Consider the following 25,803-nt stretch of genomic DNA (forward strand, 5'->3'; position numbering starts at 1 on the left):
ACAAGGACACGAAAATGAGAGCTGCCCTGCCGTTGGAGACGAGTGTGGCAATCACACTGTGGAAGCTGGCTACTGCAGACTGCTACCGATTGGTCACTAATGAGTTCGGAGTGGGAAAGTCAACCGTTAGACTTGGGTTGATGGAAGTGTGCAGGGCCATTAATCACATCCTGCTCCAAAAGACCGTGACTCTGGGCAACATGCGTGACACTGGATGGCTTTGCACAAATGGGCTTCCCTAACTGCAGAGGGATGATAGATGGCATGCATATTCCAATTCCGCCACCAGACCACCTAGCCACTGGAGCCAGGGGGTTGATAGGAGTGTGTTGGCAGTGTCTAGGGGACACATGGGAAAGAGTTTTGCAACAGCGGCTGCAGGGGATGGCGGGTGTGGAGCTGCTCGGTTTGCAGTTGACTCATTTAGCTTGTGGTCCACTATGACCCCCAGCTCCCTTTCCACAGTCATTTCCCTTCCTAGGCAGTCATTTCCCATTTTGTATGTGTGCCACTGTTTGTTCCTTCCTAAGTGGAATACTTTGCCTTTGTCATTTAGAGTACCGTTTATACTTGTTCATAAGCCAATTTTTTTTTTTTTAGTAAAAAGGGGAAGCACCAGAGAAGGGGGTCGGCTTATGAATGGGTATAGAGAGAGAGAGGTGGGACACAGCCCCTCCCGCAAAAAGAGGGCACAAGGAGAGGCAGCATAGCCAGAAGGGAAGAGGCAGGGCCAGAGTCTCTCTGCTTCTGGCCTCGGTGCTCTCCCCCCAGCCTCCAATGCAGCTGCAGCTCTGGGTCTGGCAGGCTGAAGCCGTGCCGCTCGGCACCGCCCTCCAGAGAACACTGCAGCTGTGCCACCCGGCCCAGCCCGCTGGAACATGCTGCAGCCGCGCCGGCCAGTATGGCTGGCTGGAGCAGCTCCAGCCAGGCCAGAGACATACTCCCCTGACCCTCCCCACATAAGATGGGAAGGGATGGGACGGGGAGAGTGTGGGGGGTCCCGCGCTAGGGGTGGGGTCATGTGAGGGGTGGAAACAGGGGTTACTCCCCTGACTCCTAGCTTCTTCCTCAAAAACATTTCCCCACCAATTGCTGTCCCAACCCATCAGAGTAAGCAGCTGGTGCGCCGGGACACTTTATTTTACTTAAGTTTACCTCCGTGCCTGCTGACGCTTGAGTAAACAAACCATATCGGCCCACCAGCAGCTTATTCTGAAGGCCCGGGAGCCAAAGTTTGCTGACCCCTGAATTATAAGGTTGTCTTATGAACGGGTTATAAAAATTTTCCATTTTTACTTATCCATTTTTGGTGGGGAGGGGACCATCTTATAACAAACCGGCTTATGATCAAGTATATATGGTACTTATTGAATTTCATCCTATTTATTTCAGACCATTTCTCCAGTTTGTCCAGATCATTTTGAATTATAATCCCATCCTCCAAAGGACTTGCAACCCCTCCCATCTTGGTATCATCCCCAAACTTTATAAAAGTGTACTCTCTATGCCATTATCTAAATCATTGATGAAGATATTGAACAGAACCAGCCCAGAACTGATCCCTATGGGACCCCACTCATTATGTCCTTCCAGCATGAAAGTGAACGATTGATAACTAATCTCTGGGAATGGTTTTCCAACCAGTTATGCACCTTATAGTAGCTCCATCCTCGTTGTATTTTCCTCTTTTGTTTATGAGAAGGTCATGTGAGACAATATCAAAAGCTTTACTAAAGTCAAAATATACCACATCTACCACTCCCCCCATCCACAAAACTTGTTACGCTGTCAACAAAAGCTATCAGATTGGTTTGACACTATTTGTTCTTGACAAATCCATGCTTATTGTTACTGATCACCTTATTCTAGATGTTTGCAAATTGATTGCTTTATTATTTGCTCCATTATCTTTCCGGGTACAGAAGTTAAACTGACTGGTCTGTAATTCCCCAGTTGTCCTTATTTCCCTTTTTATAGATTGGAAAAGGGCTAATATAATGCCAGTCTTCTGGAATCTCTCCCATCTTCCATGACTTTTCAAAGATAATTGCTAATGGCTCATATATCTCCTCAGTCAACTCCTTGAGTATTCTACGATGCATTTCATCTGTCCCTAGTGACTTGAAGACATCTAACTTGTCTAAGTCCTGGTCTACACTACGAGTTTAGGTCGAATTTAGCAGCATTAGATCGATTTAACCCTGCACCCTTCCACATGATGAAGCCAGTTTTGTCGACTAAAAGGGCTCTTAAAATCGATTTCTGTACTCCTCCCTGACGAGGAGATTAGCGCTGAAATTGACATAGCCAGGTCAAATTTGGGGTAATGTGGACGCAATTCAACAGTATTGGCCTTCAGGAGCTATCCCAGAGTGCTCCATTGTGACTGCTTTGGACAGCACTTTGAACTCAGATGCACTAGCCAGGGACACAGGAAAAGCCCTGGGAACTTTTGAATTTTATTTCCTTTTTGGCCAGAGTGGCAAACTCAGCAGCACAGGTGACCATGCAGTCCCCCCAGAATGCTTCTACGCTCCTGCTATCGTCTCCGTTCCTGAGGTTATCGCAGATTAGAAGGCGAAAAAACCACACTCGCAGTGACATGTTTTCCGAGCTCATGCAGTCCTCCCACACTGATAGGGCACAGCATAATGCATGGAGGCATTCAGTGGCAGAGGCCAGGAAAGAATTGCTGTGTTTGCTTAACGGCAAAAGTATCATGCCTCGCTAGCGATCCTGCCCGAGCCAGGTCGCTGTGTCACATGCACTCTGTGCTGTGTCAGCCTTGGGTGGGGGCATGACTGGTTTGTGAGCGGGAAGGCCATAGATTATAGACATTGCATTAGGTAGCTTCTGTAGCTAGAGAAAACATTCCTGTGTATTCGTCAAAGTCTGTGGCAAAAAAAAAAGAAGCCCTGTAGTGTAGTGGTAATCATGTTCACCTAACACACACAATGTCCCTGGTTCATAAACCAGGTGGAAAGAGGTCACTGTTCCTTTTTCTGACTCCCCTCCTGCATTTTTAGTCTTAGAACAGACCACACTGTGAAATTTTATTTTGAATTATATCAGTTATAAGTTAAATAATATGAAAGCTCTCTCTAAGTTATAGTCCTGGGTTCCTTACCCTTTCAGCTGCTCTGATAAATTAACGTTTTTGTTAGGAGTGGGGGGAAATTTTCATGAAGCCTTTTATAGGGACTAAATCAGGGGTGAGCTGGAGCCAGTTCGCACAAACCTGTTGTTAAATTTAGAAGTGGTTTTAGAACTTTCCCTGTGAGGGAAGCTTTGATGGACTCCGGCTGGGAAGCGTGTAATTCCTCCTCCCGGCCACCGGGGGGGCGCTGTGCTGTGGGAGCCATGTGGGCTATCTCCTGGCCCTGTTGCTGCTGCTGCTCCTTGGACCTCTGGCCCTGGGGCTCCTGCTGCTGCCTGGTGGGTTCCTGGCTGCTCTGCTGGGCCTGGGTTGAATCCTGCTGCTCGGGCTGCTCCCAGCCGCTCTCCCCAGCCCCTGTCTTCACTCCCTGTCCACAGCCACCCCCCATCACACTCCCTGTCTGCACCCCCCTGCCCACAGCCAGCCCCTGTCTGCACCCCCTGCCTCCAGCTAGCCCTGCCCCACACCCCTGTCTGCAGCCAGCCCCATGTCCACTGGTACCCTGCAGTTCTCAGGGCAGTAACCCTGCACACCTGCTTCAATGAGGGGGGGCAGGGAGCAGCTGGGACCCACACATGTGCACACCCTAGGGTGACCAGACAGCAAGTGTGAAAAATCGGGACGGGGGTGGGGGGTAAGAGGAGCCTATATAAGAAAAAGACCCAAAAATCGAGACTATCCCTATAAAATCGGGACATCTGGTCACACTAGCACACCCCACACATGTGAAACGGAGCTCATTTCTAGTTCAGGCCCATCTTTTTAAAAAAAGAACTTTAGGTAGGGTTAACATACATCCCTATTTTCCCAGAGATGTCAGGCTTTTTGGTTCTTAAATTGCTGTCCCAATGCCTGATGGGGCAAAAACTTTGTTGCGGGTGGTTTTAGATACATATCGTCAGGCCCCCTCCCTCCTTCCTTTTAAATTTTAAAAATTCCTCCCGGGAAAATATGGACGTATGGTAACCCTATTGGTACAAAAAATACATACTGTGGCACATTCCTTAAATCAGAACTTTTTATAGGGAACCGGTTAAGATTTTAGCCGTTCATCACTGGACTAAATGCTATCTAGGACTCTGAAATAATCTTAACGTGACCCATAGAGTCCAATCCTTTGTTCTGGATTTGTCATTCCACAAGTTGAACTGCTCCTTACTACTGTTCAGGCTTCATGAGCCATGGGAGCAAGGGGCAGGCTGGGGTAGGTGCAACTGTGCAGTAATGCCAGCTGGGAGAGCAGCCTGAGGCAGAAGCCTCCAGCTCGCATGATATTCCAGGCAGGACTGAATCTCCATGAGATGAAACTTAAAGAAGAGAATGACCTGGAGTCACTCCCATTCGGTGCTCTAAGAGGAGGATAGCCATGTCTGTCCAGGCACCCTGATGGACCTCACAGAGGTCTACCAGCTGAGAGGGACTGAGTGGGATCCTGGCTGGCAGGAGCCGGCGGACGGAGCCCCAGACCGGCAGTGGGCTGAGCGGCTGTCCGTTGGCCCCACTCAGCCCACTGCCTGCCCAGGGTTCCAATCATCCACGCAGGCAGCAGGCTGAGCGGGTCCAGCGGACGGGACCCCAGAAAAAAGGTGCGAAACAATTGTCTGCCATTGCTTTCACGAAAGGAAGGAGGGAGGGGGCCTGACGACATGTATCTAAAACCACCCGCAACAAAGTTTTTGCCCCATCAGGCATTGGGAGTTTAACCCAGAATTCCAATGGGCAGCGGAGACTGCAGGAACTGTGGGATAGCTACCCACAGTGCACCGCTCTGTAAGTCGATACTAGCTGCAGTAGTGAGGATGCACTCTGCCAACTTAATGCGCTTAGTGTGGACATACGCAATAGACTGTATAAAATCGAATTCTAAAAAATCAACTTCTACAAAATTGACCTAATTTTGTAGTGTAGACATAAGTTTAAAAATTACTTAGGATCTTTCCCTATTTTAGCCTCTTCTGATCCTACCTCATTTTCACTGGCATTCACTATGTTAGATGTCCAATCACCACTACCCTTCTTGGTGAAAACCGAAACAAAGAAGTCATTAAGCACCTCTGCCATTTCCACATTTTCAATTATTTCCCCCCTCCACCCTCCCGCACTGAGTAGTGGGCCTACCCTGTCCTTGGTCTTCCTCGTCCTTCTAATGTATTTGTAGAAGGTTTTCTTGTTACCCTTTATGTCTTTAGCTAATTGATCTCATTTTGTGCCTGGGCCTTTCTAATTTTGTTCCTACCTACCTGTGTTATTTATTTATATTCATCCTTTGTAATTTGATACAGTTTCCACTTTTTGTGGGACTCTTGAATTTCAGATAATTGAAGATCTCCTGATTAAGGGTGGCTTTTTGCCCCACTTCCTATCTTTCCTATGCAATGGGATGGTTTGCTCTTGGGCCCTTAATAATGTATCTTTGAAAAACTGCCAACTGTCTTCAGTTATTTTCCCCTTAGACTTGCTTCCCATGGGATCTTACCTACCCACTCACTGAGTTTGCTAAAGTCTGCCTTCTTGAAATCCATTGTCTTTATTTTGCTGTTCTCTCTTCTACCATTCCTTAAAACCATGAATCTCCTCAGTACTTAAGTTTCTCAGGGGCTTCTTAGGGAACCCAGGTCCACCCACTCCACTGGGTTCCAGTTCAGAGTCCTTAAGTTAGACAGGCAGAATCAGGGCTCAATGACTGCAGCTGTGCCTTGAGCTCTTTCCTATTTCCTTCGGTTTCTGTAGGCTTTTCAGCCTTTTGGGCTGGTCCTTCCTTGTCAGGGTGCTATCTCTGAACAGTTTCTGAGCAGGAGTTCTCTTCTCCAGCCTGCTTGCTCCTCTGGCAGCCATTCTATGCCTCTTCTTCCCAGTCCTTTTATCTTTGCAGCCACTGTGAGGCTGCCAATCAGCACTGGCTAGCAGTATGTTCATAAACCCCTTGGTTTCTTGGCCAACATAGGGTATGTACACCTCATGTCATCTGGCATGACCAGGAATAGGTCTTCCCTGTTTCTTTTCTTGGACCAGCGGCTTGTGAGCCTTTCCACTGCTGCCAACCCAGTCTGTGAAATAGCCCTACTGTGGGACTTCTGTGGCATAATTATGGCCCCTGAAAGAAGGGGTGGGGGGAAAGAGTTAATAACCCTATCAATAGTCCATCAATCTCTTGAAATGCTAGGGAATGCAATAATGAACTTAATTTTTGTTCTTTTTTTTATTTTGTCACTTTGTAGGTCATTTTCTTATTAGACCAGAGATGGTAATGACATCTTATTAGAATTCACACACCCAATGTTTAATACAGGCAGAGCTTGCAGCAATGACTATAGTTAAGGTTGCCTAACACTTTTTGTTGTAAGACTATTTTTAGTTGCTTATATCTTTGTCAGAATTTACCTGCTTCAGTTGAAGTTTTTCATGCTATGTGTCTGCTTTAGGCTTAATTTTCTGGATATTAAGTATAAATGGTTCCTATCTTAAAAAAAATTCTTTAACCATTTCATTGAAAACCTCTAGCATCCCAATGTTTTGAGAGCATGCAACTGAAATTTGATGAGTAGAGGGTGGGATGTTATACCCCATATTCTTCATGGAAATATGGTTATGATATGAATATAGTATAACTAAGATACACTTTATGCAAGATGGCTCATGTAAGGTATAATTGGAAAGATGATTTACTGAATGTGTTTATCCGATTTGTATGCATTTTTGTATCTGTGTCTGGGAATATTGACCATGTCTCTGTATTTCAAATGTGCCATGTTGGACGAGACCAAACACTGTTAGTGCCTTATATACACACACAAGCATAAGGATTACCCCAGGAACTGTATGCAATTGAAACCTCTCAGAGATAACTCTGCACAGTGGGAACTGTTTGACCCAGGTCACAGCAAAAAGCTTTCCAGCAAGTGGGGAGAAGATATAAAAGAGGGACAATGACAACATGAGGGGACCTCACTCTCCCTACAACACACCTGAAATTACCTGGGGAACAAACACTGAACTGTGGGAAGTGATGGTCCCATACTGGAAGGATTTTTAGTCTGTGTAAAAAAACCTGGGAAAGCCAAGGCAACTCATACCTTAAAAATCTGCCAGACGGTTTATCACTCAGGGTGAGAATTTGCTAATTTTTATCCCTCTCATCTAGTGTGTTAAACAAAAGCCGCAAATTGAGCTTATTTACTAAGGTAATCTGCTTTGTTCTGTTTGCCATCCCTTTAACCACTTAAAAATCTACCTTTTATAGTTAAACTTATTTTATCATTAAACCCACTTTATGTAATTTCTAACGGGGGCTGAGGGGAAAAAGTCATGCACATCTCTTCACATTGAGGAAGAGGGTGGATTTTTATAAGCTTGTGCTATGCAGGGTTTGCTATACAGTGCAAGACAGTATTATTTTGGGTTTATCTCCCAAAAGGGGTGTGCACAGGAGTCCTCTCACACAGAGAGGACTTCAATCTGTGTCTGCAGCAGGGTGTGGCCCTACCTGTGTGTGTGCGCTGCAAGAGGCCGGAGAGCCTAATTCAGCAAAGCATGGAGTGGGAACCATGGGTGGTTGAGCAAGAGAGACTCAGTGAAATCCCAGTACATGAGGTGGCACCCCAGAAGGGGGGTCCAATCTGTCACAGAGGGGTGGCATCATAGGCACCTTTTGCTGTCCCTGTGACACTTAACCCGAATGTGGCAGAATTCAAGCCTCTAAAAATTGCCATTTGAACATGCTTTGTGGAGGTTTGTTAGAGTTTGGAGAAGGACTATTTTGAGAATGTACAATTTGCACTGAACATGCTCCCCATGTGCAGTGGCTGTTCCTGCAATTGCTCCCTCTGAGTGGTGGGGCTGCTGGGTTGTTTGAGTGCCCATTCCTGACCAGGAGACTCTTCTGCTCTCAATGCTGCCTCTGGTGATACCCAGGCAGCCTAGAAAAGGAAGCATGCTGGATTGAGTACATGGAGGTGAGGAGCAGAGTCAGGGATGAAAATACAGAGAGGCTGTGGGAGAGAGAAGCATAGGGTAACAGGGACAGGACAATGACAAACTGGAGGAATAGGAGCAAAGGTGGACAGGGACAAGCATTGTGTTGAGCTAGTTGGGAATTTTTTGACCCATATTCAAGAATGTTGAATTCAAACTAGAAAAGGTGCAAAGAAAATCTATGAGACTGATCAAGGGGATAGAGAGTCTATCTTGTAAGGGAGAGGATATAAATACATCCAGAAGGTAAACACCAGGGAGGGTGAAGAGCTATTTAAGCTAAAGGACAATGTTGGGACAAGAACAAATAAGTATAAACTGGCCATGAACAAATTTAGGCTGGAAATTAGAAGGTATCTAAACAGAAGAGTGAGGTTCTGGAACTACTCCCCCAACTCCTGTTGGGAAACTAACACCTTAATTAGTTTTAAAAGAAAGCTTGACAAATTTGAGTTGGATTGTATAATGGGGTTGTGAAGGTAGGGCTTGGCCATCTTGGGAGTCCCTTCTGATTTATTAAGTCTGATGTTCACCTATAGGGACCAGGAAAGGAATATCCCCCACCCCCCCAAATATTCTGGGTGGTTTGTTTTTTTGTCTACTTCCTCTGAAACATCAGGGGTGGAACAGCAGGAGATGGGATGGGATGGTGCTCTGTATCTGTGCTGGGAGGATTCTCTCAGGTGCTTGGCTGTCTGGTTTCTGCTTTCATGTTCAGGGGCTAATTAATTGTGATATTTGGGGTTGGGAAGGAATTTTTCCTCAGGTCAGAGTGGCAGTGACCTTAGGGGTTTCCTCTGCAGCATGGGGAAGTGGTCACTTGCCAGGATCATGTAGGCATATTCAAGTCCCTGTCATTGCATAGACCTCAGGAATCAGTGCACCTCAGTTCCTTCTAGTCTCTGTCTGTGGCACATAATCATTCAATCTCATGAGGGCTGTAGTGCTCTGGTCTACTTTTGGTTGTTGGGGTTTGTGTGGGGGCAGCAATCTGTGATATACTCAAGGGCCAACTAATTGTGGGGATTCCTTCTGGCCCTAAATACTATAATTCTATGACTAAGGTTTTTTTCCTTTTTCTTCCCTAAATGGTTTCTTGGGTCCAGACAAAGCAGGGACTTAAACCTAAGTCTCCCATATCACACATGAGTGTCCTAGCTACCTGGCTATTGGCTATTCTAGAATAGGTTGTGGTTTTTTTTGCAGTGGGTGGGGGAAGATTCAAAAGACCTTGGCTTTGTCCTTATGCAGAGTGAAATCTAATGCCAAAATTTCAACCCCCCCCCCCCCAAAAAAAAAACAAAAAAACAGGAGCAGGACAGGGAAGGAAGGTCAGAAGTCAAGAATCAGATAACTGGAAGGGGACACTGAGCAGAGAACCCCTGACAGCACCCACAGCTCCTCAAAAGTATCTAAGAAGTCAATGGAGATCACCTAGAGGAACTCTGCTCAGAGATGTAACCGAACAAAGGAACAGAAATACACCCCACAGTCACAGAGCACCCCACCCATAAAACAAAATCAGGGCTTGACAACTCCCTGAGCTCCTTCCTACCTCCCCTGGTTTCTTTAGGCTCTTCAGCATGTTGGTCCACTCATCCCTTCTTAGGGTGCTGTCTCTGAGCAGCTAGCTAGCAGGAGTTCCTGTCTCCAACTAGTATACTCCTCTAGCAGCCACCCTACCAAGCTGTTTCCCAGGGTCTTTTAATCTCCCAGCTGCTGTGAGGCTGCCAATCAGCATTGGCCTGCAGTACCTGCATTAACTGCGTGTTTGCTGGACCAGCATGGAGTATATATGCCCCATAACAGGGGTGAATAAATTCCTCATGAAGGAATTTCTATTTTTCAGGTTGCTTACTTAAAATCTCAGGAAATTACATTAAAGGAACATTATATGTTAAAGGAACATTAAATTAGCAAGATCAGGAAATATCAGAACTAAGATTGCCCATGAAAGCGTATTTCAATGATTAAAAGCAATATGATTCAATATTTAATTACATGATTGCACACTAATGTGTCCACAGGACCCCAAGCATGTTCAGTGTACAAGACAGATGATGATCAGGGAATAAACCAGTGGTGTGTGATGAATTTGACTATTGTCTGTAGAACTCTGGCCTCCTTTGTTGCAGAATTTGGTAGATGTGTAGTGAATGAGACAGGGGACTGCAAGAAGAGAAAGGATGCTCTTATATTTTAGACAGTTGAATGCCATCCTGGATAATTTTATTCTATTTCCGTCTCTAATACAAAGTTCCTATGTAGTGCTGGGGAAGTGACGACTAATAGCGTTCCCCATTTTCTGGATGCTCCACTTGAGACACCTTGGACCTGATTTGCAGAAGTGTTAAGCAGTCACAACAGTAACTGAAGTCAATGAGAGCAGTGTACTGAACACATGAAGTGCTATATAATGTCGAGTACTCTAAAAACTCAGATTCTGCATATCTGAAGTTGGGCATTTTGGAGCAGGAGAAGTGGACACTTCCACCTTTATGTAAGGCTATATCTGCCTTTTAGTAAACACTAATAATGGCATTATTAAGAACGCAGAGTACTCTTCTCCAAGACCTGAAGCCTGCTAAATTAGCCCACACTGGTATAATTTACAGCAATAAAAATGCATATCTGCTGTAGGGGGTCCCTTGTGTCACATATTTTTTCTCCTGAACTGTTTAGCTACCATCTCCAGATCCTGTGGCTTCTTGCCCCATAATAGATCCTGGGATTCCAGAAATGTGTTTGCCATCTCCTGACCTGGTACTTTATCCAGCTGGTCAAGTTTCACAAAGCCAGCATTCTCCTACATACATTCCTCACTATGTATGGTTCCTTTTTACTGTACAGAAGCACTTGAGTTGGGTGGAGAGGCAAGCTCTAAGGATGACATAGTTTCATAGAATTTAAGGCTAGAAGGCATGTCTGATGTATGTATTACAGTCCATTGAATTTCACCCAGACACCCCTATACTGAGTCCAAAGACGTTAGATAGACCAATGCGTTTGAGTCATGAGACTAAACTGTGTGCCATAGACAGATAACAGGACAGATTGCAGTGCCACCAATGTCTGGGGCCTCTGCAAGGGCAGGGAACTGATTAGGTGAGATATGCTCAGATGATCCCAGCAGGCCAACCACATCCAATGCTGCTGAGAAAGGCAAAAACCCACTAAAACAAGGTCCCTTCTAATTAGGGTGACCATATTTCCCAAAGGGAAAATGGGACACCCCCAGCTGCTCTCCCAAGCCTCCCCCTTATCCCCCGGCACGAGGCTGTTGCCCAGTTGCTGGAACTCTGCTGGCCCCCCACATGATGGAACACTGTCTCCCCATCCCCAGCCCTGTCTCCTCCTCTATGTGGGGCTGGCATCTCCACTCATCCCCCACGCGTTTTTTCACACCTCACACCACCTTTTGACAAAAGTGGGCATTTGTCCTGTTTGTTCTCGCCAACTGATAAAGTCAGCAAGAGCAAACAAGACAAATGCCCACTTTTAAAAAAGGGTCTGTCCCAGCTAAAATGAGACATATGGTCACTCTACTTCTAATTTGACATGGGGAAATATTCCTTCCTGACCCCAGATCTGGCAGTAATTTTGACTCTGAGCATATGATCAAGACACACCAGCCACAGACACACCACCTCAGGACACTGGTCCACCCTGTCTGGTGTCTTTTCTCCATTTGTGGCCAAACTGATACTTCAGAGAAAGATAAACAAAATAGAATACATCTAGGCAATTGTGCACTGGGGAAAACATTCCTTCCTGATTCCTGCAGGTGATGACCAACTGAAGATTTGAAGCCTTAGATGTGATTATAGTCATTATCCAAATGCAGAGTTGCAAGTTTTATGAGTATGTTAAGGGCAATGCAGCAATCCTGTTTCCCCATGGCCCATGAAGGAAAGGGATGAACAGGGATACTCAGGCATAGATTCCCAGGGCAGAAAGGAACACAACGACTATGTAGCCTGACCCCCTGCATACAGGCCGTAGAATTTCTCCCAGATACTGGATTAAAGCATTTTTTTTTAAATCTAATCTCACTTTAAAGACTCCAAAGAATTGTGAATCTGTCACCTCTCCTTGTAAACTGTTGCAATGTTTAATTACCCTCACAGTTAGGAAATTGTGTCTTATCTCAAGGTTGAATGTGGATGACTTTAACTTCCAGCCGTTGGATCTTGTTATGCCTTTGTCAGCAAGCTTGAGAAGTCCCCCACTATCAGATCTCTTTTCTATATGTAAGTACCTACACACAGTGATCAAATCACCTTTCAACCTTCTTTTTGATAAACTGAAGAAATTTAGCTCCTTAAGCCTCACATTGTAAGACTTGTTTTCCTGGCCCTGGATCATTTTTGTGATTCCCCCATTGAAGTCTCTTCAGTATTTCCACATCCTTCTTGAAGTTTGGACACCAGAACTGGACACAATAATCACAGTCTTACCAGTGCTGAGTACAGAGGCAAGATTGCTTCCCTACTTCTACTTGATATCCCCCTTTTTATACATCGAAGGATTGCATTAGTCCTTTTTTGCCACAACATTGCACTGAGAGTTCATGTTGAAGATATTATTTATGATGACCCCTAAATCCTTCTCTGGGTCATGGCTTTGCAAGACAGAATCTCCCATCCTGTAGATATAATATGCATTCTTGGTTCCCAGATGTATTATCTTGCACTTTAAAATGTACTTTAACATGTATTTTGTTGGACTGTGACCATTTAATCAGGAGAGTCAGATCACTCTGTAACAGTAACCTATTCTCATTATTTACTACTCCACCAATCTTTGTGTCATCTGCAAACTTTAACAGCAAAAATTTTATATTATCATATAGGTTGTTGATAAAAACATCAAATAGTGTTGGACCAAGAACTGATCGTTGATATTTCCGCATTAACATTTTGAGATTTGCCATTGAGCCAGTTTTAACCCATCCAGTGTGTGCCCTAGCTCTTTGTAAAATGGCTTGTTGTCTGCCCCAAATTGGCCTTTTATTATGCAAGGCCTCATGATATAGGAACTTCAGTCCTTTTACTGTCTCTTGACATTGCTTGGCATTTCTAACAATGCCCATTTCAGCCAGTTTTTTGGATACCTAGTCAGGTAATGTGTATGATTTGAGTTCAGCTGCCCCTGGATCTCTTCTTCTCTCCAGATGGATACCAGCATCTCCACGGCAACCTCAAGCCAGTTGGCAGCAGGCTTGTAAATTGATTCCTCTGGGACTAGTTGACAATATGATCACATTTGGGTAACAGAAATGGGAAATGGATTTTCATTGTGAAAATAGTGCATACAATAACTCTATAGCATGAGCAGTACTTTTTATGGAAGTAAAGGGCTTCTAGGCAATTTGACCTTGACAGAATGGAGTGCAGAAATCAGATCAGAAAGGCCACCTCAGCAGTGATTGGTGCACTGTGGGACAGTAGAGGAAGGACTGTTTATAATGTTGGGATTATGATGCCAGTGGTATCTGTCCATTCTGGCACTTTACCAGTGGATACTGGCATGGTAGAAGACAACATGGCAGATGGTCTGGTGGCTAAGGCACTTGCCTGGGACTTGGGATCTGGATTCAGTTTTTCGCACTGTCACAGATATCCAAGTTATAAACTGTCTGTGCCTCAGTTCCCTGTCCGTAAATTAAGTATAGTAATACATACTTCACAGGGATAGATTTACTGTGGAACAGCTTCCATATGAGGAGAGATTAATAAGACTGGCACGTTTCAGCTTGGAAAAGAGACGGATAAAGTCTATAAAATCATGACTGGTGTAGAGAAAGTAGATAACACAAGAATTAGGGGTCACCAAATGAAATTAATAGGCAGCAGATTTAAAACAAATAAAAGGAAGTATTTATTCACACAACACACAGTGAACCTGTGGAACTCCTTGCTGGAGGATGTTGCGAAGGCCAAGACCATAACAGGGTTCAAAAAAGAACTAGATAAATTCATGGAGGATAGGTCCATCAATGGCTATTAACCAGGATGGGCAGGAATGATGTCCCTAGTCTCTGTTTGCCAGAAGCTGGGAATGAGCAACAGGAGATGGATCACTTGATGATTTGGTTTGACCCAGTAAGGCCATTCTTATGTTCTTATGTGGGGACAAATCTATTGTTTGTGAGGCATTCAGATATTATGGTGATAGTTGCAATATAGGAACCTAGCTAAACAGACTTTCTTTGAACAAAGATAACTTAATTCAGTGAGTGGTTGTAACATTTGTGAACCGTTGGAGCACTTTTATGTGTGGATGTGAGGTGTGTTGCAGTGGTGCTGAGACCAACCAGCAGTTATAGACTAGGCCTAAGTGTATATTTTACCAGCTCTTCTGTATAATTTCTCTTTTTTACACACATACTTTTTAATGTGATACTCAGGTACTTAATGCCTCTGTTTCCCAAGGAATAACTTTATGGTTGAGAAAAGCCTGTGTCCCCCTTCTCGCCCTGGAGCTAGAGAGGGCCAGGGCCACAGTTCTGTGCAGTGATACCTCACTCAGGCAAAGCTGTGTGTCTCTCTTGCATGATGGCTGTGCCAGTGTTGCCAACTTTCGCTTTTTTTTATCACAACTCTAGTAATTCTGGGATGTTATTTTATCTGTCTCATGAAAACATGATGAAAGGTGCCAACTCACAAATTTTCCCTTATTCAAAATTGCCATCATTCCTATATTTCCCTCCAGTCCATCTGCATGTGGACATGAGGCTGCCCTTAATAAACTTGGTTGCCAACTCACATTGTTTTCAATAAGACTGAAGCCAGGCCTACAGGCAAAAAAAGCTGCCACTCTATGGTCCCAATGGCTAGATAGGACACAGGGTCTCTGAGGAGCAGCAGAGACACTGAAAAGTAGATGGGGAGAATAAGGGGGAGCAGGAGGCAATTTAGGATTTTCAGGGCTGCAGGATGTTGTGAGGGCTAGGAGGAGAGCTGGGGGGGGGGGGAAGGGCAGAAGACAGTGATGGGAGTGGGAGATGGAGGGGATGGAATAGCAGCTCCTCCAGCCTGAGGGTCAGTGGAGGGAAAGTCAACTCCAAGCAGCCAGGGGAAGTGTTGCCAACTCCCATGAACTGACACTGATCCATGAGTCACAGGATTTTGGTGCCTGCACTAGGAGCTGTTCTGATGACACAAGAGACGCTTCTCAGTAAATCTCCCATCCCACAACTTTCAGGGCTGGGCATGTGGGCAGAGCTTCGTGCAAAAGCCTTGGGACTACGGCCACAGACCTGCCTTGACATGTGTATGGCCCTAGAGCTGAGAGTTGATACTGGGATAGGAAGCAGCAGTGGAGGGAAGTCCCAAACTGCTGCTGCTGGAACCCAGGTGTAGGAGTCCTAGCCCAGCAGGCGACAGAGAAGCCTAGCTGTGGGGTCACGGCAGGAAAAGGAAATGGCTAGTAAGGCCCTATATCTAGGAGCCAGAGGGGAAGTGGTGTGCATTTTGTGTGGATTAAAGGTTGACTTTTCTATCTGAAAATGCCTCAGCCCTACAGGCACAGAAGGGAGTGGAAAAAGGTGACCCCCCCGCATTCTATTTTAGGCCAATCGTGCTTTGGGGGGGCCGACGCCTGACTTTGGCTCTGAGGTTGGCAGCACCGCGTGCCTGCCCGTGTCAGGGAGAGCCGCTTCCCGGCGGCGCGGCGCGGCACTGCTCTGCACCACGGGCCGGGCCCCCTCCCCCTTGCAACACAGGCCTGGGAGGGCCCCTCCCCCACGGCGGCGGGGCGGTGCCTGGGACTGGCGTTCTCACGTCCCGTCCCCCGCTCCCCCCGCCGGCGCAGCGCTGTGGTGAAGCCGCATTGTTTGTGCTGAGGGGGGAGGGGAGGTTCTCAGCTCTAGGACGGAGCGCCGAGCCCGCAGCCGGACTGCGACCAGCTCCGCGCCTCCCGAATGCGCCGCGCGCGGCCCGAGCAGGAGCCCCGCACCCGCCGCCGGCAGCCCGGCACCGCCAGCGCCCGCTTGGCCGCCCGGGGCTGCTGGGAGCGGCATCGGTGGAGCCGCCTCCGCCATTAGACCGGCCGCAGCGTCGACCCGGAGACGAGGAGCAGGAGGGTCTGTCAGCCGCGCTCCGGCGGCTCCCACAGCGTGAGTGCGGCCGGGCGGGAGAGCGGGGCCGGCGGCTGGCGGGCAGGGCCGGGCCTAGCGAGCGGGGCTTGGTGGCGGGAGCGGGGGCAGGCGGCCCGGCACAGCGGGCGGGGGAGGGCGCAGCGCAAGCTGTTTTGTTGGACGCCATGTTTGTGGGCCGAGTATTGTCGGGGTGGGGGTGGGGCGAGGCTCGGGAAGGGCTGGAGCTGACGGGCCTGGGCAGGAACTATTCGCGCGGGGGTGACGGGCGCGGGCAGGAACCATTCGCGCGCGGGGGTGTGTGTGGCTAGAGCGGTGATGGGCGCGGGCCGGAAGTGTTCGTACTGGAACAGGGTGTGGGAGGGATAAGGGGCGTGGCAGGAACCACCCATTGCGTGTGCATGGGGAGAGGGAGCTTGGGGAAGAAACCATTCGGGAAGAGCCTAGGTGAGTGCGGCCTTTGGGAGGGCGGCAGGGTGGAGAAGGAGCTAGTGTGGTGAATGATGCCGGTTACCTCCTTGCTGGGCTCCGGGAGACCCAGGGAATGTTAGACTTGGTAGAGCCCAGGCCTAACATGGGTATTGTCATTGATGGGATCAAATTAATTCTTTAGGGTTCAGCCATTGTATTTTCTGTGCATCAATATGGCTAGACTTGAGAGGGTGATCTTACTCTGAAGGCTGAGGCTGCTGGTATCCTCTCTCCACGTGCATGCTGGAATGTTTCTGCTTGCTCTCTCTTATGGTCTGGTACTAATGGACTGTTTGTAGCATCCTTGGTAGTTTTTTTGTGTCCATCTTTTTGCGGTGGTCCACAGATGGATTCTTGTTGAGAACCACAAATGTAATGGGGGATCTCTCTTCCACAAAGCAAGAGAGATAAGGACCAAATACAAAGAAATGAGGGAGAAGAAGAGAAGTGAGTGCAGGGTTCGCTGCAGGTTTGCAACGCAGTTGGCAGCATTTACAAAGGTCCAGACAAGTGTTGAACCATAGGTTTAATCTGCTCTCCTCTCACCTATTCTCTTAGCAAGCAGTGCTTCAGCCCCATAACTTTCATTGCACATAAACAACTGCATCTTCACATTTTTTGTCATGACAATGGAAATTGTCTCAGCAAATTGTCATTCTAAGGAAAACAAAAGCTCTGTGGAGAGCATTTCTTCATCTTCTACAGGCCTTATCCTGCTTTAAAAGGAGGGAAGTGCCCCAAACCAGAGTTGTGTAACACATTAGGAAGTCTTCCTGTTTTATGGTAAGGTTAGTAACCCTTATTGTTATGCTTTAGGGTCGAAGGCATTTTTTACTCACCCAAACTAGGCATATGCAAAATTAGGAACGATAATTTCAATACTACTTCCACATGTAGTCTCCCTCCCACACATTTTTACTGTTTTCCTTTAAGTGTAAAATGTTAAGTTGCCATCCATTTTCAGATTGGGCCAGAAATAATCTAAATGTAAGAGAAGGTGCTTAAGCATGTAAATGATAATTGTCTTAATCTCATTATTGGGAGGTGCCTTTTTTCATCACTTTGTGGTCAACATCTTCCCTTATTTAGGATTTATGACATTTGCACTAAGTCTGGGAGGCAAGCTGCTTGCATTCTGAGATACTCTTGTTCCATCAACTGGTTGTCACTGTACTTGAGAAATTGCTTTTTGGCCTGAAAACAAATACGCATTATTGTGGTTTTTTTCCAATATTAGAATATATCAGGGGTCATCAACCTCTGGCATGCGGCTTGCCAGGGTAAGCACCCTGGCAGGTTGGTCCAATTTGTTTACCGGCCGCGTTGGAAGGTTTGGCTGACCGCAGCTCCCACTGGCCACGGTTCGCCGTCCCGAGCCAATGGGGGTGGTGGGAAGCGCCGCGGGCCGAGGGACATAGTGGCTGCGGCTTCCCGATGCACCCATTGGCCTGGAACTGTGAACTGTGGCCAGTGGGAGCCATGGTCGGCCGAACCTGCCGACGTGGCAGGTAAACAAACTGGCCTGGCCCGCCAGGGTGCTTACCCTGGCGAGCCGTGTGCCAGAGGTTGCCGACCCCTGGAATATATGAAAGAACAATGACTAGGATATAGACAAATGGCAGAGTCTTCTATAGCAGTGGTTCTTAACCAGGCATCTGGGGCCCTCTAGGGAGCTACAAGCAGGTTTCAGAGGGTCCACCAAAATATACCAGAGAGCAGGGCCAACTCGCTGGGGCATGGGGAAGAAAGCTGAAATCCAAGCCCTGCTGCCCAGGGTTGAAGCTAAAGCTTGAGCAACTTAGCTTTGCAGAGCTGCCTGTGGGGTCGGGCCCTGAGCCATTGCCCTGCTTTCCTACCCCCTAATGCCAGCCCTGGCTTTTAATCTACTGAATATGGAGAAAAACAGTTGTTATGGCACAGGTCGGCTGGGAAATTTTTATAGCACATGTGGGGGGCTCGGAAAGAAAAAGTTTGAGAACCCATGTTGTATAGTCAGTCATAATAGCCACTGTTTATCCTTCTTTTCCAGTCTGAGGTAATAGGCAGTTACCTCCATGATCAATGTCATTGGTGTTTGAAGCTCTGGTTATGGTGTATATAAACATAGGTGGGTTTATATAAAAATGCTCCAAATATTCATATGTTGGATTATTAAAATTGATTTTTAAAAAAAAATCTATTTACTCTTTCCTATTGTGCTATTTATCATTATCTTACAAAAATGTAACAAAATCGGTCAATTTCAATGTCAGGTTCTCTTGCACTAACAAATTGATATATGGCTTTACAGCATTAAAAGGGAACAAAGAAATATACATTTTTATTGAAATGTAGAGGGGCCATTTTATATTCCCTGCCCCAGAATTTGTGAGATAATGGGAACTAAATTTAGAATTAAATTAAATTTTCACTCTCTTTATATCTAGTTATTAGACCTACTATAGCAAATATTAGTGGATTCATCTGTTCTGTGGTTGGAAACTGACATGGTCAATGAAATGTTGCTTTACAAACAAATAATAATAATACCTAACTTTAATATAGTGCTTTTCATCAGTAGATCTCAGAGCACTCCTCAATCTTTTAATATATTTATCCTCACAAGCACCTCTATTAAAAGTTTCATGGAAATTCACAAAAGGAGAAAAATCTGTGTATTGGTTTTGTTCATTACCTAAGCACAGTGGAAATCAGATGTCACCCTGTAGTGACTGTGCACTGGACGTTGCTTTTTTGGATTTGTGTTAGAAACATATTTTTAATACAGTTGTGTTTGACTTTAACACACAGTTTGTTAAATAACACAATATTACATCTACAAAACCAAGAAAACTAATTCAGGCTGATCCTTTTTTTGTTGTTGTTAAATGAGGCCTTTTTGGGGGAGAGAGGGTGAAGATACTGGAAGGGATGTGATCTGGTATTGTCCGCTTGATACATTTCATCTTGCCTTTGTGCTGCAAATTGTCAGGTATGTGATTTTTGTGCATATAACTTCTGAAGGTGAGCAAAGCATTTTATTTTAGGTTTGCCTTTGAATTTATAGGTTGTAGTAAATTTTGTTTCAACTTTTTATGAAGAAAATAGAAGTATCGTGGAACTGATGGGCAGAGAATTGATGTATATTTGCCCCAATGTTTTGGTAGGCATACTATCACTGACTGAAATATTTCTTCTGCGAACTGTATTCACTCCATCATGTATAATTTCTGACTTGATCGGGTCTGGTATGGTCTAGCTAGTAGGTCAGATTGATGGCCATGGGATCTTAAGAAATCAATTATAGGGAGAGCAAGAGCTTTGCTATTGGTAGGGTTGAGACTTGCTTACTGTCTAACAGCTGGTTTTCAAAGTGCTCTAAAGATAAATTAATGTAAAGTAATTACCATGACTTTCAGATGCCAGGTTGAGTTTGCAGGGCTGACAGGGAGAAAATAGTCTTTCATTTGGTCAGCTGATCAGACCTGTGCTGAAAAAGATACAAACATGGAAGCCAACAGTTTTATTTTTAATAATTTTCCAGATTACCAGCTGTGTATGGACCAGTCTGGTCAGGATGCTTAGTTTTCCATTTTTTTCAGTCTTCTTATCACAGCTTCCTTTATGATACAGATGCAGTACTTTATTCCAGTAGACCTTGAAGCTAAAAATGAGTGTTTCTTTTCCTAGGTCATGGGTTCAAATCCAGCCCAAAATGGCTGTGTATAATTTTGAAGTTAATGGAATTTTAGCAACTCCACTACAAGTCAGAAAATGCTGATTTACTCTTGAGAATCAATCTTTGAATATAGCGTTGGAGGTTTCTTTCAGGTCAAATGTTAATTTTAAAAGTGAATTTTATTTTTTTTAATTGGCAGCCCCCAAAGCCCAGTCTAGGAGCTAAAATTAATTAAAAGTTCTCAGTTTACCTCTCCACTAGTGGTAAAAGCATTGGTATTAAACCTTAATTCATAGTTGTCTTGGTGATATGTGGGCCGTAATGGAATGTGCTCTTCCACAGCCATATGGGCTATGCAGAGCTGAATAAAACGTATGGTGATAATAATAATTTTAGTGACAAAGATTATGTTGATTATCTGATAGTACACCTAGGGAATTGTCTTCTACATATTTTCATATCTCAAAAAGTTTACAATATAAATAGTGAGACACATGAGGAAATAACATAAACCATGCATATATGAGATTCACTTTAGGTAAGTGTATACATACTGACTGTAAGCAGATAGATAGAATTCTGAATACATACAGAGGTCAGATTTGTTAAAGCAAATATAATTTTTACATAGTCACTTTTCTGATCATAATTGCCTTCTGCGCAAAAATATTTCTGGAATATTTCTTACTCAGACTGCTGCTGAATAAGCTTTTAACAATGAAACCAGGACTTTGCATACAGGCCTTTAATTCTACAAAACAATGGTAATTTTCTATTACAATGACTACTTCTGTTACCTTACGGCACAAGTTTAATCCTTTCGTGGGTGGGCCTGGGCAACAATTTCTCTGTGCCAGTGTTGAATTGCTATAGTTTGATTGGCCCTGTAGATTTACAGAACTATAGGTTCTGTAAATTCATTATACTCTTATTAATTTGTCTCTGAGGGACTTTTTTTAATGTAGGAATTAGTGTAATTCATTCCAGCAATCTATCAACACATTTGTATTTGGAGTAATGCTAAATGTGTTGCTCACTGGTGTGCCTTCAGAAGTTAGGGGTAGTCCGATTTAAGTTGTTTCAAGTACAAACATTGCATAAATTTAAGACTTGCATGTCCATGGATAGTACAAAGCTTAAATTAGCGCTTGTTTTTTACTGTATTCATTTTTATACTTTAGCAAGAGAGAGAAATATTTAAAATGCAATATAATAACTCTGATTATAATTTTAGGTAATCATTACCAAATGAGGAGAAAAGGAAGATGCCATCGAGTATCTGCAGCAAGGCATTCTTCTTCCCCGTGCAGTATTAAACACTCCCCTACACGAGAAACTTTGACATATGCTCAAGCTCAAAGGATGGTTGAAATAGAAATTGAAGGTCGCCTGCACAGGATCAGTATTTTTGATCCATTAGAGATAATATTAGAAGATGATCTCACAGCACAAGAAATGAGTGAATGCAACAGCAATAAAGAAAATAGTGAGAGACCACCAGTTTGTCTGAGAGCCAAGCGGCATAAAAATAACAAAGTGAAAAAGAAAAATGAAGCTCTTCCAAGTGCGCATGGTACACCTGCTACAACAAGTCCTCTTCCAGAACCAAAAGTACGTATTGTTGAGTACAGTCCACCTTCTGCCCCTCGGAGACCTCCAATTTATTATAAGTTCATTGAAAAGTCAGCAGAAGAACTTGACAACGAAGTGGAGTATGACATGGATGAAGAAGATTATGCATGGTTAGAGATAATAAATGAAAAGCGAAAAAGTGATGGAGTATCAGTTGTGTCACAAAATATGTTTGAATTCCTTATGGACAGGTTTGAAAAAGAGTCTTACTGTGAGAACCAAAAACAGGGTGACCATCAGTCTTTAATTGATGAAGATGCAGTATGTTGTATATGCATGGATGGTGAATGTCAGAACAGCAATGTAATCTTATTTTGTGATATGTGTAATTTAGCTGTGCATCAGGAGTGCTATGGGGTGCCATATATACCTGAGGGTCAGTGGCTCTGCAGACGCTGTCTGCAGTCCCATTCCCGGCCTGTAGACTGTGTGCTGTGCCCAAACAAGGGAGGTGCCTTTAAAAAAACTGATGATGACCGCTGGGGACATGTTGTGTGTGCTTTGTGGATTCCAGAAGTTGGATTTGCCAATACAGTTTTTATTGAGCCAATTGATGGTGTCAGAAACATTCCCCCAGCCAGATGGAAGTTAACATGCTACCTCTGTAAACAGAAAGGTGTTGGTGCCTGCATCCAGTGCCACAAAGCAAACTGTTACACAGCATTCCATGTGACATGTGCTCAAAAGGCTGGTTTGTATATGAAAATGGAACCTGTGAAAGAATTAACTGGCAGTGGGACAACATTCTCTGTAAAAAAGACGGCCTATTGTGATGCACATACTCCACCAGGTTGTATACGGCGACCTCTAAATATTTATGGAGAAGCTGACTTGAAAAATGGTGTGTGTAGAAAAGAGGGATCAGTCAGAACTGCAAGGTCTACATCAAAAGTCAGAAAAAAGGCAAAAAAGGCCAAGAAATCAGTGGTTGAACCCTGTACAGCTATGCCAACAGTATCTGCTCCTTATATTCCCCCTCAGAGGTAAGCAAACAATTATACAGACATTTTTGTCTAAATTTTGCTGTATGTTCTTTTGAATATACATTTGTCATAGGTTCTACAGATAAATAATTAATGAAAATTTGAAAAACTGCATAAGGTACTTACCTATTTTTTTCCATTTTTTTCCTTTGTTGTGTGTCCCTAACATGTAAAGTGTGCATGTTGTATTACTTTTGCCACAAAGCACACACAAATACTTTCACATAGAAATTGGAGGATAGTTCTTCCCCCATTCTAATTTCATTGTTAGTTCCAGCAATCATTTTTCTTCCACTCTGTAAATTCTGTGTATGCCCTTTTAGTTTACTCACCTAGGCCCCAATTCAGAATAGTAAAAATATCATATGCTTAACTGCACCTCATTTCAGGAAAGCTCTTAAACACATCTTTAAGGTTAAGCACAGATTTAAGTACTTTCCTGAGTGTGCCTGACTTTCCATTCTCAGCTAGGCTTTTTAAAGGGACATCAACAAATATCAAATCAAAATATTCTCTACATGCTGATTAAAGAATATTTTTATCAGAAATGGGAATTTTTTGAAATTAGTAAATTGAAAAAACATTCAAGTTGAGAGTTTCCCTTAAAATCTCATCTTAGACCACCAATACTAGTGGTCTTTTGTTGAGTTGGACATCCTGTGCTCACTCAATTTTAGTATGCAGTAGAATGTTTTCCAAGTAGTATAGGAACTGTGAGGCAGTTCTTTGGCTGAATGGGTAGGATCAGTGGCGGACAACCTGCAGCTCGCCAGGGTAACCTGACTGTGGGCGGTGTGGCATTTTGCTGATGACCGTCCACAGGCCCGCTGCTTCCCGCAGCTCCGATTGGCTGGGAATGGCGAACCGTAGCCACTGGGAGCTGCAGGGCAACGTGTCTGCAGACAGTCAATGTCAGCAAAATGTCTTGCAGCCTGCAGTCAGATTACCCTGATGAGCCGCATGCGGCCTGCAGATTGCCCACCACTAGGTTAGATTCTCATGTGGCTGTTCCTAAATCTTCTGTTTGATATTGCACAGTGCAGCTATGTTCTGTAAGGCTGGCAAGAATTACAGTTTGCTGCTGTGTAGATTTTGTCTTGAAATTTACCAGTAAGTCATTAAAGCAGTGCTCTACAGTTTAATAATGTATCTGAAATGAATTATTAGGCATAGAACCAAAAGCTCTGTGCCATCAACACATTGACACTAAAACATATACATGAGAACATAAAAATAGCCATACTGGGTCAGACCAATGGTCCATCTAGCTCAGCAACCAGTCTTTCAACAGTGGCCGGTGACAAATGCTTCAGAGGGAGGGAACAGAACAGGGAAATTTATCAAGTGATCCAGCTTCTAACAGTGAGAGATTTAAGGTCACCCAGAGCACTGATGGACCTATCCTCCATGAACTTATCTAATTATTTTTTGAACCCAGCAATAGTTTTGTCCTTCATTTAACTTTCATTGGATGACCCCTGATTCTTGTGTTATGTGAAGGATGAAATAACACCGCCTTATTCACTTTCTCCACAATATTCATGATTTTATAGACCTCTCTCATATCTCTCCTCAGTCATCTCTTTTCTAAACTGAACTATCCCAGTCTTTTTAATCTCTCCTTGTATGGAAGCTGTTCCACACCCCTAATAGTTTTTGTTGCCTTTTTCTGTACTTTTCAGTTCTAATATCTTTTTTTTTGAGATAGGGTGACCAGAACTGCATATAATATTCCAGATGTGGGTGTGCCATGGATTTACATAGTGGCATTATATTTTCTGATTTATTATCTATCCCTTTCCAAATGGTTCCTAACATAGTTAGCTTTTTTGACTGCCATTGCACATGGAGGGAATGTTTTCAGAGAACTATCATGCAGTGAATCCCAAGATCTCTTTCTTGAGTGGCAACAGCTAATTTAGACCCCATCATTTTGAATGTATAGTTGGGATTATGTTGTCCAATGTTCAGTACTTTGCATTTATCAACATTGAATTTCATCTGCCACTTCCTTTCCCAGTCACTTAGTTTTGTGAGATGCCTTTGTATCTCTTCACAGTGTGCTTTCCAAATCATTTATGAATCTGCTGAATGGCACTGGTCCGAATACAGATCTTTGGGGGACTCCACTATTTTCCTCTTGCCATTATGAAAGCTGACCATTTATTCCTACCCTTTGTTTTCTGTCTTGAAACCAGTTCTGATCCAAGAGAGGCCCTTCCCTATTATAACATGCCTGCTTAGTTTTCTTAAGAGCCTTTGGGGAGGGACCTAGTCAAAAGCTTTCTGAAAGTCTAAGTACACTATATCCACTAGATAATCCTTATCTATGTTTGTTGACACCCTCAAAGAATTCTAATAGATTAGTGAAGCATGATTTCCCTTTACGAAATCTGTTGATTCTCTACAACATATTGTGTTCGTCTGTGTGTCTAATAATTCTGTTCTTTGTTACAGTCTCAATCAATTTGCCTGGTACCGAAGTTAGGCCTATTGGCCTGTAATTGCCAGGAGTGCCTCTGAAGCCTGTTTTCAAAATTGGCATCACATTAGTTATCTGCCAGTCATCTGTTACCAAGACTGATTTAAGTGCTATGTTACATACCACAGGTAGCAGTTCTGCAATTTCATATATGAGTTCCTTCAGAAGTCTTGGATGAATATCATCCAGCTCTGGTGATAACTTATTATTTAATTTATGAATTTTTCCTCTATTGACATCTCAATCTGGGACAGTTTCTCAGATTTCTCACCTAAAAATAATGGCGAAGGTATCTCCCTCATGTCCTTTGCAGGGAAGATAGATGCAAAGAATTCATTTAGCTTTTCTGCA

At 44.2% G+C, this 25,803-nt stretch overlaps 1 protein-coding gene across 9 annotated transcripts in view; it reads left to right on the forward strand.

The window, feature by feature from the left end:
• Nucleotides 1-25,803, forward strand: part of BRD1 (bromodomain containing 1) — a 151,308-nt gene that overhangs the window by 21,439 nt on the left and 104,066 nt on the right. For 5 of the 9 annotated variants that reach the window (XM_039513958.1, XM_039514003.1, XM_039514011.1 and 2 more), the window contains exons 1-2: nt 16,616-16,673; nt 21,590-22,970. In XM_039513958.1, coding sequence (XP_039369892.1) covers nt 16,628-16,673; nt 21,590-22,970 — 1,427 coding nt within the window. In that variant the 5' untranslated portion in view covers nt 16,616-16,627. Of the gene's footprint in view, nt 1-15,966; nt 16,248-16,615; nt 16,674-18,726; nt 18,805-21,102; nt 21,120-21,589; nt 22,971-25,803 lie in introns of those variants that run through there. The other 4 variants (XM_039513969.1, XM_039513990.1, XM_039513997.1 and 1 more) reach the window with 4 other exon arrangements.

This window comes from Mauremys reevesii, linkage group 1 (assembly GCF_016161935.1).
Source record: "Mauremys reevesii isolate NIE-2019 linkage group 1, ASM1616193v1, whole genome shotgun sequence".
NCBI classification, from domain to species: Eukaryota; Metazoa; Chordata; order Testudines; family Geoemydidae; genus Mauremys; species Mauremys reevesii.